At 38.9% G+C, this 14,791-nt stretch overlaps 1 protein-coding gene across 5 annotated transcripts in view; it reads left to right on the plus strand.

The window, feature by feature from the left end:
• Psd3 (pleckstrin and Sec7 domain containing 3) overlaps window positions 1-14,791 on the plus strand; it is a 439,685-nt gene that overhangs the window by 374,631 nt on the left and 50,263 nt on the right. For all 5 annotated transcript variants that reach the window (XM_057753140.1, XM_057753141.1, XM_057753142.1 and 2 more), the window contains one exon: window positions 9,711-9,781. In XM_057753140.1, coding sequence (XP_057609123.1) covers window positions 9,711-9,781 — 71 coding nt within the window. The remainder of the gene's footprint in view (window positions 1-9,710; window positions 9,782-14,791) is intronic.

A 14,791-nucleotide genomic window follows, 5' to 3' on the forward strand; every position in this document is an offset into this window, starting at 1 on the left:
ACAGTCATAAGAAACAGAACAAGGAGCTCCCAAGGTCCAAATGAGGAACAGAAGGAGGGAGAACGTGAGCAAGGAAGTCAAGATCGCAATGGGGGCACCACCCACTGAGAAGGTGGGGCTGATCTATAAGGAGATCACCAAGGCCAGCTGGACTGGGACTGAAAAGGCATGGGATAAAACCGGACTCACTGAATACGGCGGACAATGAGGGCTGCTGAGAAGCCAAGGACAACGGCACTGGGTTTTGATCCTACTGCATGTACTGGCTTTGTGGGAGCCTAGCCTGTTTGGATGCTCACCTTCCTAGACCTGGATGGAGAGGGGAGGAACTTGGACTGCCCACAGGGCAGGGAACCCTGACTGCTCTTTGGACTAGAGAGGGAGTGGGGGAGAGGAGTGGGGCATGGAGAGTGGGGGGAGGGAGAGGGAAAAGGGAGGCGGGGAGGAGGCAGAAATTTTTAATTAAAAAAAAATAATAATAAAAAAACCCACAAAATTCAAAAACACTGCAATCATTTGATATAGAAGAGGAATGGAAATTTGAAATAAACATTTCAACGTCCAACTCAAAAAAAAAAAAAAAACAGAACAAGGAATGCTTCCTAGTGTTTGCCTTTTCCTCCATTTTGTACAGTTTAGGTTCTCCTGTCAAAGGACCAACCACCTCTCCAGTCAGAGTGAGGCTTCACGTATCAGTTAACACAAGCCAGTCCTTCTCAGGCATGCAAAGACTAGATCCTATTAGATAGATTGGCAACAGTACCACATATAATACAATTTTTATACTGTCTAGATTGACTGTACAGTCTCCAGTAAAAGGAATTGTGAAATAAAAGTAGGGGGGCAGGAAAGCAGAAAAAAATATGTTCTTCTAAAGAAGAGGATGAAAGATACTGCCTATACAGTAAACAGTGACATCAGTCACATATAATTGAAAAATGAATAGGAAAACTAGAAGTCTATGAAGTAAAAGTTGTGCTAATTAGCTGGAGTGTGGTAATTCACAATGTATATAAGTATTAAATATCAAATGATCCTTAGTAAAGTTTTTGTGTGTTAGTATTACCTTAGTAAAGCTAAGGCATTGTTGTGGATATAGTTCAGTTGGTAGAATCCAGCCAACCATGCCCAAATAAATCCCTTATTTCTATTCTCAATACCATATAATTCAAGTGCGGTGGTATAGTAGCATCAAAAGTTCAAGGTTGTTCTTAATAAGATAGTGAGCCCCAGGCTAGCCTCAGCTATATGAGTCCATGTCTACAAAACTGTAATTAAACTAGAAAAAAATGGGTGTGGTGAGACAGGATCCCACTGTTAATTCTAGCTGGTCTGGAACTTGGTATGTAGATCAGGTTGGTCTGTTGCTCACTGACATCTGCCTGCCTCTAAGTTCTAGCAGAAAGCTATGTTCCACGATGCCCTGCTAAGGGAAAAAACAAACAAACAAACAAACAAAAAAAAAAACTCAATAAAGCAACAGTGTTGTCATGGTGTTCCTTTAAACCACAGAGGATAATAGACATATAAATTAAAATACATACGATGAAGTAATGCTTCACTTGCTAAAGCCTCGTCTATCCCAACCAGTAGCCAAGAGAGAAGGTTTATAATCCGTTGAAACATAGCAAAGAAACACATGTTTCAGAGTATCATATTGGCTAACTACCAGGAGAAATAGTTCAAATATTGAGAAGTAGATTCTTTTCAGCAAAGGGACTAGAAGGGAAGAATCATAGAAGATCATCACTTCAGTAATTGTTAAATGTTTAATGATAGCATTTTCACTGTTGATTGTGCACTAATATTACTAATCCTATATATCTTATTTTTGAAGTATTTTCCTATTGCCGGTTGTGTAATGTTAAGAGAACTTGTGATGGAATGTATCTTCAGTCTTCTTCATTGGACATGCAGGAGACTGCGTAGGGTGCCCAGAAAATAGGGGGCTTCCACTCACTCTAGAGGGATTTGCACAATTGTCTGTCATCATAAGTTCTGAAAATGTGAATCAGTTATCCTGAGTCACCCATACTGAAAACAGAGTTATAATGGCAATGCAGACAGAATTCGTTGCTATTGTATAATGTTGGGAACAGCGACACTATAATTAAGAGATAATAAAAGGGTTGTTTTTTTTTTCCATAAGACAGTTGTCTCTTATAAGAGAGAGACTCATGTAAGAAAAGACCAAAAAAAAAAAAGTTTAAAGGAAGGCTAAGGTCTCCCTCCCCTTTTGACTTCGCTATTCTGTGGAAAATGGGTAGTTAAGAAGTGTCAGCTATCCACACAAGGCCGAGAGCCGCACAATGAAAGATGCCATGCATGTATCAAATAGTTCTTTGTCTGTGACAGTTGGATTTGGTGGAGTTTCAAGAGTGCCCGTTTACAGTCCTACATTTAAACCTAAAAAGTATGCTCTAGATGAAGCTCCATGTTAATGGCTGTGTCTTTAATTTAAATCTACTCTTTTCGGCAACGAAGTTGGTGAAAGGAGGCCACCCACCATTCTCCCCAGAAGCAGTACTTTTGACAGGGAACAGTGGAACATAAACTGCCAATCTTTCAGGACCAAAAAAGTCTGGGTACAGAGTCTCTGACGTATTTCTTGCTGGAAGAGAAATGCAGTTTTCACTGCATCTAATTTTTAGAAGTTCTTCTATTTTTACTGTTTACCCTTTAGGTTTAGTTAACATTTAAGAGATGGAAGAAAGTAAGTTTTGTATCTCTGTTATGTTAATTTAATGCATTATTGAATTCGTAATTAATTAAAATTGAAATTAAAAATATTATGTGGGAAACGCACAGTGGAGTTCATAGGCTCGGTATGCAGGAAGTGCTGGTCCCCGTGCCAAGCACGACCAGCAACAACATAAGCAACAGCAAAGTGGTTCCGGTTTCCTCAGAACATACATTTCCAGATCCCTACTCCCTGCCTGAAACTGTGGACAGGAATGAACGCTGTAAGCAAAAGCTGTTTCCCTAGTCACTAAGCAGTCATCGTGCATGTTGTTAGAACTTCTGCATTTCTGAAGTGCTGCAGTAAATCAGTGCAGATTTCTTTTTCCTTCTTTTTAGGTTAATGGATAGATCTGTTCTTAACATAATCCCTAACAAACTCAACAGAAGAATCTTTTTTTTTTTCTCACTTTCTTTCCTCTTAAAGGAAGCACTTTGCACTTTCTCCTTTGCATATTCAAACTCCCAAGATCACTACTGTTGTAAAACCAAGGGGGTGACTCAGAGATGGTTACTGAGGATCTAACTTTGTAAACAGTATGGCTAATTTGGACCCGTGGATGATAAAAAGACCCTGGGCTGACTTGATCACAATGATTTGGGATTGCATCGTACTACTCAGAACAGCATGCAATTTAGAGCATGAATTTCTAACTTCTAGAATTCTCAGCTTAATGTAATCTACTGGGTAACTGAGACCACAGAAGCAAAGCTACAGAGAAAGTTTGAACTAGTTCCCTAAAAGAAAAATTAATCATGGTACTAAAACTTTATGTATGAAATTTGGGGCTTTACACAGCACCAAATTAAGAATTTGATCTTTGAAATGAGATAGGTCATTGATAAGATTTTTAAATTTTTCTGAGCATCAGTTTTTGTGCCAGTAATACTCTTGGAGGGGAAGGTAGGAAGAGTCAATTATATCTGAGTAGGTGTCATTTAACTGAGCAGAAACGCTAAATTGCAAAAGGAAAGCAATGAAGTCTTTTGTGGTAGAGTTATGGATAAGACTATTCCAACAGAGAACAAATAGAGCACAGAATCCTTAAACTGGAAATAATCAGCCAGGCTTTTTGTATTCAGCACAGTGCTTGGCTCATAGACGGAACTAAGCTGTTACTTCAGCTAGAAAATATCATTATCCTAAGAGGATTCTGGCCAGTAACAATGCATTAAGTAAGATAGAACATAGCTGTACAGTGTTATCCTTTGCAAATATTTGTTTAATGACATGATATATCATTATCCTTTTTAAAAACAAGTTTATTATTACAATGTTACAATTAATACATCATCATGTTGGTAATAACAGTTGTCTCTAGACTGCTAATCTATAATTTTAGATAGTGTATTGTTACTATATTTGTGTTTTATTTTTGCTACTGATTCTAGATAAATATTTGTATGTATCCTAGAGCATTTGCTAGTTAGATATATGTTAATGCAATGGAGTATTTTAAAGTCATAGTCAAACGTAATTAATATAAAAATGGTTGGGAAACAATGACAAATATAGAAAATATAACATTTATTACCAGGTGATTATCATTCAAAAACAGTAATGACTAAGGTCTGATTGTAGGTATTTTCTCTCTGATTTAAGTCTGTTGCACAGTCATCCCTTTCTAACTGCAGAGCTCTGGTTCCCAAACTGCTGTGTTCTGATGGGATATTTTACACATAACCTGTGAGCATCCCCCATGTACTTAATTCATTTCTCCATTACTGGTAATGCCAAAAACCATAGATGTTCTACTTTGTTGTTTAGGAATTGAAAAATAAAAAATTCTCTATGTTCAGTGCAATGCAGCCCTAGCTAGATGCAGGCCTAACTACAGGTATGTGAAGTAGTCTCCAAGTGAAGGATGTTCAAGAAAGGAATGCTAGAGTCTGAGAAGCTGAGAAATAACAGGAGACTACATCATTCTTGGGAATTCAGCATACAGCTTGGCAAACAACAAACTCAAGTTTTTCTTTGTGGCACTTTTTTTGTGGGGGAGGGCAGTGGTGGTGGAGGAGGGAAAGATCAGTATCTGTAGTTGGTTGAAGCACAGGTAGGGAACCCAGAAAACAAAGGGCTGGCTGAGCCAATCATAGCAAACAGATGAGGGATATAGGATGGTTGATTAGCTGACAGTATTTTAGCATCACTTCAGTGACTTGCTGCTCTCGGGAGATACACACTGGCTACCCTTTTATGATAAGGTGGGAAGCACTTGAAAGCCTAGGAAGTCAGATAAATGCAAGACACTTGGCCACAGTTATGAAAACCTAAGCAGGAAACATGGAGGCATCACTTGGGATAAAATCTATGGCAGTGGGCAGTGTTCATGGGTGAGGGTTATCTTTCAGAAGCTGCTGAAGTCTTAATAGAGCTCCCAAGTTTGAGAGAACCAGCCATGCTGTGTCCCTTTTGTTAAAGAACAAATCTTCTCTGGGGCTGCTCTTCCTTGCCACTGTGAATTATTTTTATTGACCTGAAACAACTCTTGCCTAGAGGCATTTTAAAGTGCTGGTGAGCCTTGGGTGTTTCACAGTTACAGCACTTGACTTGAGCTGCTATTTGTAGAGTTGCATGCTCAGCAGCGCCTCTGGCTATGTCATCCCATGGGTCACAAGGTGCTTCTGGACTTAAAAAGACTTGATGGTCACCAATAACCTTCCTTCCCTGATTATCAGTGACCTGCAACTTCAGAGATAGACTGTAAGAATCTAAGCACTAACCTCTTTGTAAATCTTATAAAGAGCCCAGGGCATGATGATAACTCATTAGTAGGCTTGCTCTTCTTAGCTCAGTGTTTATAGCATTCACTTAAGTGAAGTCACTGTCCTTACTACAGTTAAGAGTTTTCAATGCTCAACTTTTTAAAGTTTACTAAGACAAGTATTCCAACATCTTCCCTCAACCAGATCCACTTTATAAGAATTCCCAAACCTCTTAGAATCTTTGGAGTCTTAAAGTCAGTTGTCCCTGCTGTTCATTCCTTAATCAACCCTCCTTAATCAAATATCCTCATAATTTGTCAAGCTATATTAGTTCCTATAAGCCTGGTTATTTTCTGATATTTTATTCCATATCCAACATCATCTTAATGGAACAATTAATGTTTTTCTTAAGTGACTTTTTTTTTAATTTGGTGTTCTGAAACTTGAGTCTTACACTGTAGCTTGTGATAGCCTGAACTTTGTAGCTCCATTTGGGCTAGCCTGAAACTCATGGCAGTTCTTGGGCCTCACCTTCCTGAGTGCTTACTTGCTGGAGTTATGGTCATAAACTACCATGTCCGATGGTACACAGTCTTCTCCATAATATTAATATCTGCTGGGTCATATGTTGTTTATCTGCCTATTTTGGACATTTTGACATTTTTAGTTGGGAATGGAGCATTTATCTTCTGTAGATACCAACAACCCAGCATACATTGGGGGGTTCCATTCTAGTTTGAGAAGAGTACTATGTAATACTTGTGATAAATTTATGCAAAAATTAAATAATCCAAGGGAAATTAAAGCTAGAACAGAGATGTAGCTCAAAGATAGAACATTGTCTGTCTCACATGCCTGATGCTGGAGTTTGAATTCCAGGAGACAGGAGAAAGGGAGAAAGAGTAAGGAGGGAGTTTGTTATGTTTGAAAGCATGTTACATTTCTGGAAGGCGAGAGAATGTTAAGTTTGGAGACTGAAGAGAGTGTGTATAGTGGTACAGAAGTGGGGAGAAGGCTCCTGGATGAAATAACACGTGAGCAGAGACCTAATTAAAGTTAAGGGGCAGGTCATGATGCGATCTTGAAAAGAAACATTCTATCAGAAAATAGTATGAGGTTTGTGTTAGGAATTTTTCATGTTACAGCTCAAAATAAGGTCCTTCAGTGTGGAACAGAGAAAGACTAATGATTGGCTCAGGATACTGAAGAGTTAGTGATAGTTTCACTATTGACCATCTCTAGAGCCACTGCCAGCTTTTAGAAAAATAGCACATGAGTGAGTACATCCCCTGTTCCTCTTTTTGGGTCTGGCTCACCTCACTCAGGATAGTGTTTTCTATTTCCGTCCATTTGCCTGCAAAATTCAGGAAGTCATTGTTTTTTACTGCTGAGTAGTACTCTAATATGTATATATTCCATACTTTCTTCATCCATTCTTCCATTGAAGGGCATCTAGGTTGTTTCCAGGTTCTGGCTATTACAAACAATGCTGCTATGAACATAGTTGAGCATATACTTTCATATTTGGTTTCTAGCCATGAATAGGGGACATTGAGCCTATTATGTGTGGTCCTAGAGAAGCTAATTAAGAAGGTGAACCCAAAGAAAAACATTTAGGCGATGAAAGGAGACAGAGACAAAGACCCACATTGGAGCACCGGACTGAAATCTCAAGGTCCAAATCATGAGCAGGAGACAGAGCACGAGCAAGGAACTTAGGACCGCAAGGGGTGCACCCACACACTGAGACAATGGGGATGTTCTATCAGGAACTCACCAAGGCCAGCTGGCCTGGGTCTGAAAAAGCATGGGATAAAACCGGACTTGCTGAACATAATGAACAATGAGGACTACTGAGAACTCAAGAACAATGGCAATGGGTTTTTGATCCTACTGCTCGTACTGGCTTTGTGGGAGCCTAGGCTGTTTGGATGCTCACCTTACTAGACCTGGATGGAGGTGGGTGGTCCTTGGACTTCCCACAGGGCAGGGAACCCGGATTACTCTTAGGGATGATGAGGGAGGGGGACTTAATGGGGGAGGGGGAGGGAAATGGGAGGTGGTGGCGAGGAGAAGGCAGAAATCTTTAATAAATAAATAAACAATAAAAAGAACTGAACAAAAAAATGGAAAAAAAAAAAAAGAAAAATAGCACATGAATGTGTAGCCAGTCTCCATGCATCCCACAGTTGTTCTTCATTCCCGGTGTCCAATCCATTATGTTTGGCAAGATGAGCCTAGCTTTCTGCAGTCTCAATAGCAACTCTATGGAGATGGTAGGGGCGGAAATCAGAGAACCTCTCAGCTTACCGCTGTGCACAGCGGTCCTCCTTTTTCCAGTTCTCTTATTTACACTCACAGTCCCCTGAGTCAATGGAGGTGATAATAGTTCTTTACTCAGAGCATTGTGGTGAGAAGCTTTACTGCAAACTGACTGTAGTCAATGAACACTTGCTTAACTCATAATTGACCAGACTATGCCAGTCATAACTATAAAAGACTGTAATTATAATTAGAAAAAGGACCAGATTACATCTTACACATCTGTGGAAAATGGAAAAGTAGCAAGTACAGTAAAGGTGATTGGCATTGGTCCTCAGGGGCAGTGTTTAGGTTGCTATTTCACGTGAGCTGCTCTTCAGAATCTGTTTCTGATAGGGGTGCTATGGTGGTGCTAAAGAACCTCTGCTTGGCTTCATGGACATATTTCTACTTCATGTTAGAAAAGAGATCTATAGATCTCTGCATTGAAGCTATCTCAAGATCTCCTACACTAGTCTTAGAGCCTCTGACTCAACACTAGGACCTTTCTATAGATAGATAGATAGATAGATAGATAGATAGATAGATAGATAGATAGATAGATAGATAGATAGATAGATAGATAGAGATATATACGTATATATCTATATCTATATCTATATCTATATCTATATACATCTTATAGGAAACAGGCTTTTCTTTGTTTCTGACCAGCATTTAGCCAGTGTTTTGCTTATACAAAGTTATGCAAATTGTCCACATATATTAATGTATGGGCTAAAGTCCTCAGGGATTGTATGAAATTTCAGGAAGGGATCAATTCTGAGATAACATGAATTCTAGACTGTACCATGCTACTTCAGAGCCCACTTCAAAGCATAGCCCATGGTCACTCCTATATGCTTGATTATCATGTGGGCAGGATCAGAATTTATCGTCTCCTAAAGTGCCATGACTACCTGCTAAATTCTCCCTCGCGTTAATCCACCTTTTTCTTTTTTTTTAACAAAGAAAATTATAATGTACCTTTTTTTAAACAAATATTTTCAGCACATACCTTTAAATTTTACCTAGTAGAAACAGAAGGGATGGTATTTTCTATTTCCTCTAGAAACCTGCAGAGCGGATGTTTTGAGGTCTTTCTTGCCAGGTGGCTATCTCAGTGTGCTGCTGGCAAGAACCCTTGGACTCTGTACGTGGATAGTTACCTGAATCCCAAGCTGAGAGTCCTGATAATTCAGCTAAAAGATATTTGTATATGAGTATTTCCAAAATTAATCGGGTGCCCAAATTAAAAAAGCCAAATGTATACTTAACGGCTGACTAAATGCCCCTGCCCCTGTGTTTGTGCTAACATGTTCAGGAAAACAGCATGCAAGTGATAACGTTTTCTAGACCCACAGTTCAGTGTTATTAGAATAAGTGGTGAGCTTTTTTCTGATCTGTGTTTGTGCTTGAGTGACTTGTAGAGTTAATAGAACTGGTGAAGTGGGTAGAGAAAGTCTGCATCATAGTCTAGGAAAACAAAAGTAATAGTAAGACTTATGAATGAACTGACTTTAGGAATGTTTGAGGTAGTGCCTAAATCTGCTTGAATTCATATGTATCTCTCATCTACCTGTTTTTGTTTTCCTGGGGGTTTTGTTTTTGTCTTTCTGGGAGCCATCTGTCATGGAGGATAGAGGGTAAGTTGTGTTACCAGGGCTCTGTTTCCAGCTTTCCTTGCTCCAATTATAGGACCATGTGCAAGATGCTTCTCTGTGTTCATTTTAAATAAAGAGGAAAGTCATAATGCCCGCTCAGCAGGATTACTGGGAGGATGAAATACAATTCATGGGAAGTGTTTTAGAACAAATAGTTTTAAAGGAATTTTTGGTTATCATCCCATTGATAGCTAACAAATCAGAACATTGAAAAAAAACTATCATCATGTTGAAGTTTTAAACTGTTCTTCTAAAATGCTGATTTTTGTCAACTAAACTTTTACATTTTTCCCTTCTTAGCTCCCAGAGGAAAGCGGGGATGGAAAACCTTCTATGCTGTCCTGAAGGGAACCGTTCTGTACTTACAAAAGGTAAAGTGCAGTGGGTAAAACCAAACTTACTGCTCTGAGGACACTGTCGAAAACACGGGTGCACATGTCTTCCTGCAATGACAGTTTATTGAAGTCTTTGAGCTGTGTCAATTACTTTGCCTGCCACTCACCAGATAACCTTGACATTGCTTGATAAGGGTCCTTGGCAGTCAGAAGTTCTTTTCTTCTCGTCTTAATTACAACTAACTCCCAGATCACATGGTACCATATAGAGAGGCTTTCAGAGAGTTAGAGCGACTACTAAAGGAAAAGACAGAGAGCTGATGGACAGACACTCAGGGTCACGTGGTGCAGAGTCATGTGATGAGGTGTTACAGCCCACTACTGGCTGAAGTAGTGAGGAAGCAGTTCACAGCAGAGCTTATTCAAGCACAGGTCCAGAACCTTGTTGAGTTGAAGTCCCTGGAACAGGAGGTAGGAACCTATCACCTATAGATTCTATAATGCATGCAGTGCATAATATGGCAATTCAGTAGATGTTGGTGATAATGGGCTTCCTTCCTTCCTTGATCTGGTGTCATTGACTGTAATAGCGTAAATGAACGGCAGACTGAAATTATAATAAAATATTCAGCTTTAATAAGGAAAAAACTTACAGAACCAAGGTTCCAGCAGAGAACAGGAAAGCAGAAGGGAAGGAGGGAGCACACTGGCAATATTTACTAGTAAAAAATATCCTCAGGGGACCCCGCCCTACAAGCAAGGTGATTGGCTGGTTGTGATGGCGGGGCCGAGTTGCCTATCCACCACTGTACTGCAAACTCTAGTGCTGGGGCCCGAGTCAGGTGTGTCCGGCACTCTGTTGCGAGTGCTGTGAAAATCAAGCGCTGTGCTTGAGCCTCCGAGCTGCAGCTGTGTACTAAAAAAACAGCGGGGCGCCTGGCAAGTGGGCCAGGAGCGCGCTGTGTCTGGAAGTTAGGACCCAGGCAGAGAGCGGCGAGATAGGGAGGCGCAGCTCTCTTAAACTAAAATTCAAGTCTGCACCCCAGGCTGCACAGGAGTGGAGGCAAAGAGCCCCACGTTGGGCGCCAAAATGTAACGGTGCAAATGAATGGCAGACAGAAATTATAATAAAATATTCAGCTTTAATAAAGAAAAAAACTTACAGAACTGAGGTTCCAGCAGAGAACAGGAAAGCAGAAGGGAAGAGGGGAGCACACCAGCAATATTTATTAGTAAAAAATATCCTCAGGGGACCCTACCCTACTAGCAAGGTGATTGGCTGGGGCTTCCCCTACAATTGACGGGTTCATGAACCTAGATTTTCTGATTTGATTTTGATATGCCCATGTGTTCCTGATCCACTTTAGTAAATTCGTAAATTATACTTTAGTAAATTATTTTCTTTGCATGAATAAGTCATTAGTCTGTGTCTTATGGTTTGTGCTGGGCAAGTGGAAGTTTTTAATCACAAACAAGATGTAGAGTCATTCTTATTAGCATTTTCACTCAGAATCCAGGCAGTAAACTGCTACTGTGTAATGCCAAATAACTCAGACTAGGCTTTGCATGAAAGTTCCTGTTCCATTTAGTATGGAGTATCTTAAAGCTTGTCAGCAGCTTAAAATAGGGCTAGTCTGTTCATGCCCAACAGAGCTGTACAAAACACTGACTGAACATGTATCATGTTATGCTAAGGTATACAAGAAAGCCACATCAAACACCCATAGGACTATAAATTGATGCTTAGAATCTCTCTGTCTCTCTATTGCTGTCTCTCTGTCTCTGGGTACATGTATGTGCATGTGTGTGTATGTGTTTGTGTGTGTATGTGTTGAAAGCCAAAGTTTTATGGATACTATAAACACATGATCAGGAAAATGGATAGGAAATAGATAGGAAATGGTAGGCTCAGTTCTAATTGTTCTGTAGGCAATATTGTAAGCTGACCCTAAATAGAGACTGGTAGCAAGGTTTAATTTCATAAATAGTTCTTACATAGATTGACTAGCCCTCTAGTATATTATTTAACTATCTTACTTCCAATCACACATGTACATGCACACAGGCTTTTATGTCCCCAAACTTTTCCACTTGAAAGTTCAGATGTATTCCAGTTTCCTGGGTACATTTTCTGTCAGATTCCTTTCTTCCAGTTCCAGACCTGCAGATCTGTTCATGGTTCAGTTTATGGTTCCTATCACCGTGAAGGGTTGTTTCTGGAGCTTGTAGCTCCTAACTTTGTGTGGATGGAGACAGGAAGATTAAGTGATAACAATATGCTTAGCTGGAAGCTGTTCACCACTTAGTAAAGGCCAGTGGGGCTTTATACGCACTGTACTATGAAGAGGAAGGGAATTAGGGCTGAGAAGAAGAAAGGCACTGATATCCGTGTTACCTGATGAGTTTAGAGAGGGGGACTTCTATATACCCTCTGAAATGTTAAAAGTATTTTAAAATATTAACATTGTTGATCATGTATCTGTGTGTGTGTGTGTGCTTACATGTGCATCTGTGTGCAGTTGCCGGTGGAATCGAGAAGAGGGTGTCAAATGCACTGGAGCTAGACTTGCGGAGAGTTGTGACCCATCTGCTGTGGGTGTTGGGAACTGAGCGTCTGTCCTCTGGAGGAGCAGTACTTACTGCTGGCCCTCTGCCAGCACCCTCTTAGATGTTAACACACAAAAGACATTCCTGGCAACACGGCAAGTCCATGGAAAGTATACCAAGAAATGAATAGAAAGATTATGTGTGGGCTGGAGAGATGGCTCAGAGGTTAAGAGCATTGCCTGCTCTTCCAAAGGTCCTGAGTTCAATTCCCAGCAACCACATGGTGGCTCACAACCATCTGTAACGGAGTCTGGTGCCCTCTTCTGGCCTGCAGGCATATACACAGAATATTGTATACATAATAAATAAATATTAAAAAAAAAAAAAAAAGATTATGTGTGTGTGTGTGTGTCTGTGTGTAATGTATTGGAATACATATGTATGTGTGTATATAGTCTTTATTTTATATTTATAAAACTTTTATAATAGTGCTGTTGAGTACCTTTTAAATACCTAGTGATCATTTGTATATCTTTAGAGAAATCCTATTCAAGAATTTTGTTTCTTCAAACAGCATTTTGCTTGTTCTTTCATGTCTGTTTTTGCTTGTTTTGTGAGTGAGTCATAGATGTCTCTTGTTATTTGGAGTATTGAGCACCAGGTAGTTCTCCAGTTTTCTAAGGGTACAGTTATTCAATGTTTAGTTGTTCAGTGTAATGTAGTCCTACTTGTTTGTGCTTGTCGTGGCCTATCCAAAAATCATCACCAAGAATTTCCTGTTTGTTTTTTCCTGAGATGTTTGTGGTTTAGGGTCTTAAATATTCAATATGTAATTCCTCTAATTAATGGGTTTTTATTTGTTTGTTTTTTGTTTTGCTCTAAATGGATAGAAAGATTTCCCAGCACCATTCTGTTCCTCATGGTTTATCACTGGCCCCTGGTAAAGACTTGGTCCTGTATTTTGGGGACTTTCCTGGGTTTATTCTTCTACAAATTGTTCTGCCCTCAGACCATGCTGGCTGGAGTTTTATTACAGGATTTGAAATCAATACTGTGATTCCTCCCACATTCATTCTTCACTCTTTAGATTGTCTTGGACACTCGAGGTTCTTTGTGAATATAGAATTTATTTTTAATTTCTGTAAAAAATGTCAATAAGATATTGATTCCAGTAAATCTATAGTTTCAGTTGAATAAAACAGATATTTTAACAGCATTAAGTCTTCCAGCCCTGTATGAATCTTCTGTTAGGGTTTCTTATTCCTAATGAATTTATGTTTATTGACACATTTCTATGTGGGACGATAAATTCCCCTTCAAGTTGTTTTCTGTTAGTCTATAGAAACGCAGCTGATTTTGTGTGTTAGTTTGCATTATGCAATATTACTGATTTTATCTATTCTAGTGGGTTTTAGATTCCTTACACACATAAGCATATCAAAATGTGCCTAGTTTTCAAATAATTTCATCATGATATTGATAAAACATTGAATTTTATTAAGTACTTTTCAATGATATGTTAAGGTATATAAATATAAGTGTGAATCTCTGTATGAGGTTTTTATGCTTTGGTTGATTTTCCATTGCTAGGTTATGCTTTATCCTTAATGATAAATACTTCTAGTTTGGGTCTTGATGATTTTACTGTACCATTGAATTCAGGGTGCTGTGATTACAGGTAAGATTTTGCATCTATGTTCATCAGGAATATTGGATAGTAATTTTTTCTCAGTATATATATATTTAATATCACAGTTATACTGACTCCTTAGATGAGTTTGGAAAATTCGTCTTTGGTGCTTTGGAAGTGTCTAAGATGTAGTGGCATTAAGTTTTCAGGTACTTGGTGGGATTAGTTCACTGCTGGAGTCATTTGGTCCAGGCTTCTTTGTTGCAAGGCTTTTGGGCTTTGATTTTGTTTTGTTTTTTTCCATTATTGAGTTTATCTTCTTCCTGATTATAGATATGTTAGTAGGTTTTGTTTTTCCATGATTAAACTTTAATGATTACGTTTCTAGTGGTTCGTCCATTTCTTTTAGATTGTCCAATATGTTGCTACACAATTGATCATAATATTTTCTTAGAGACTTCTTGATTTCAGTGTCAAGTGCAGTTATTTCACCTCTGATTTTATTTGAGTGCTTTCTTCCTTTATTATTTTAACTAAATATTGACCAGTTTTGTTTGGGGAAAAATACTTCTTAGAGTTCACCATTTCTTTTCATTTCTTTTCTATTCCACATATTCTTGAATTCTAGTTCTTTCCATCCTTTTAAAGTTTGTTTAGGCATAAAATTCATAAATTTATTGCTGCCTTCCTTTTTACTGTAGATGAATATTGCCACCGATTCTTACTGGAGCTACTTTTGATTCATTTCCTAACTTTTGATTTCATTGTTTTGTCTATTTTCATTTGTATCAAGATAATTTTCATTTTTTCAAACATTGGTTCAAAGAGTTTGCAAGAGTACGTTCAGTTTCTCCATATTTTCTTCTGTT

This window comes from Chionomys nivalis, chromosome 20 (genome assembly GCF_950005125.1).
Source record: "Chionomys nivalis chromosome 20, mChiNiv1.1, whole genome shotgun sequence".
NCBI lineage: Eukaryota > Metazoa > Chordata > Mammalia > Rodentia > Cricetidae > Chionomys > Chionomys nivalis.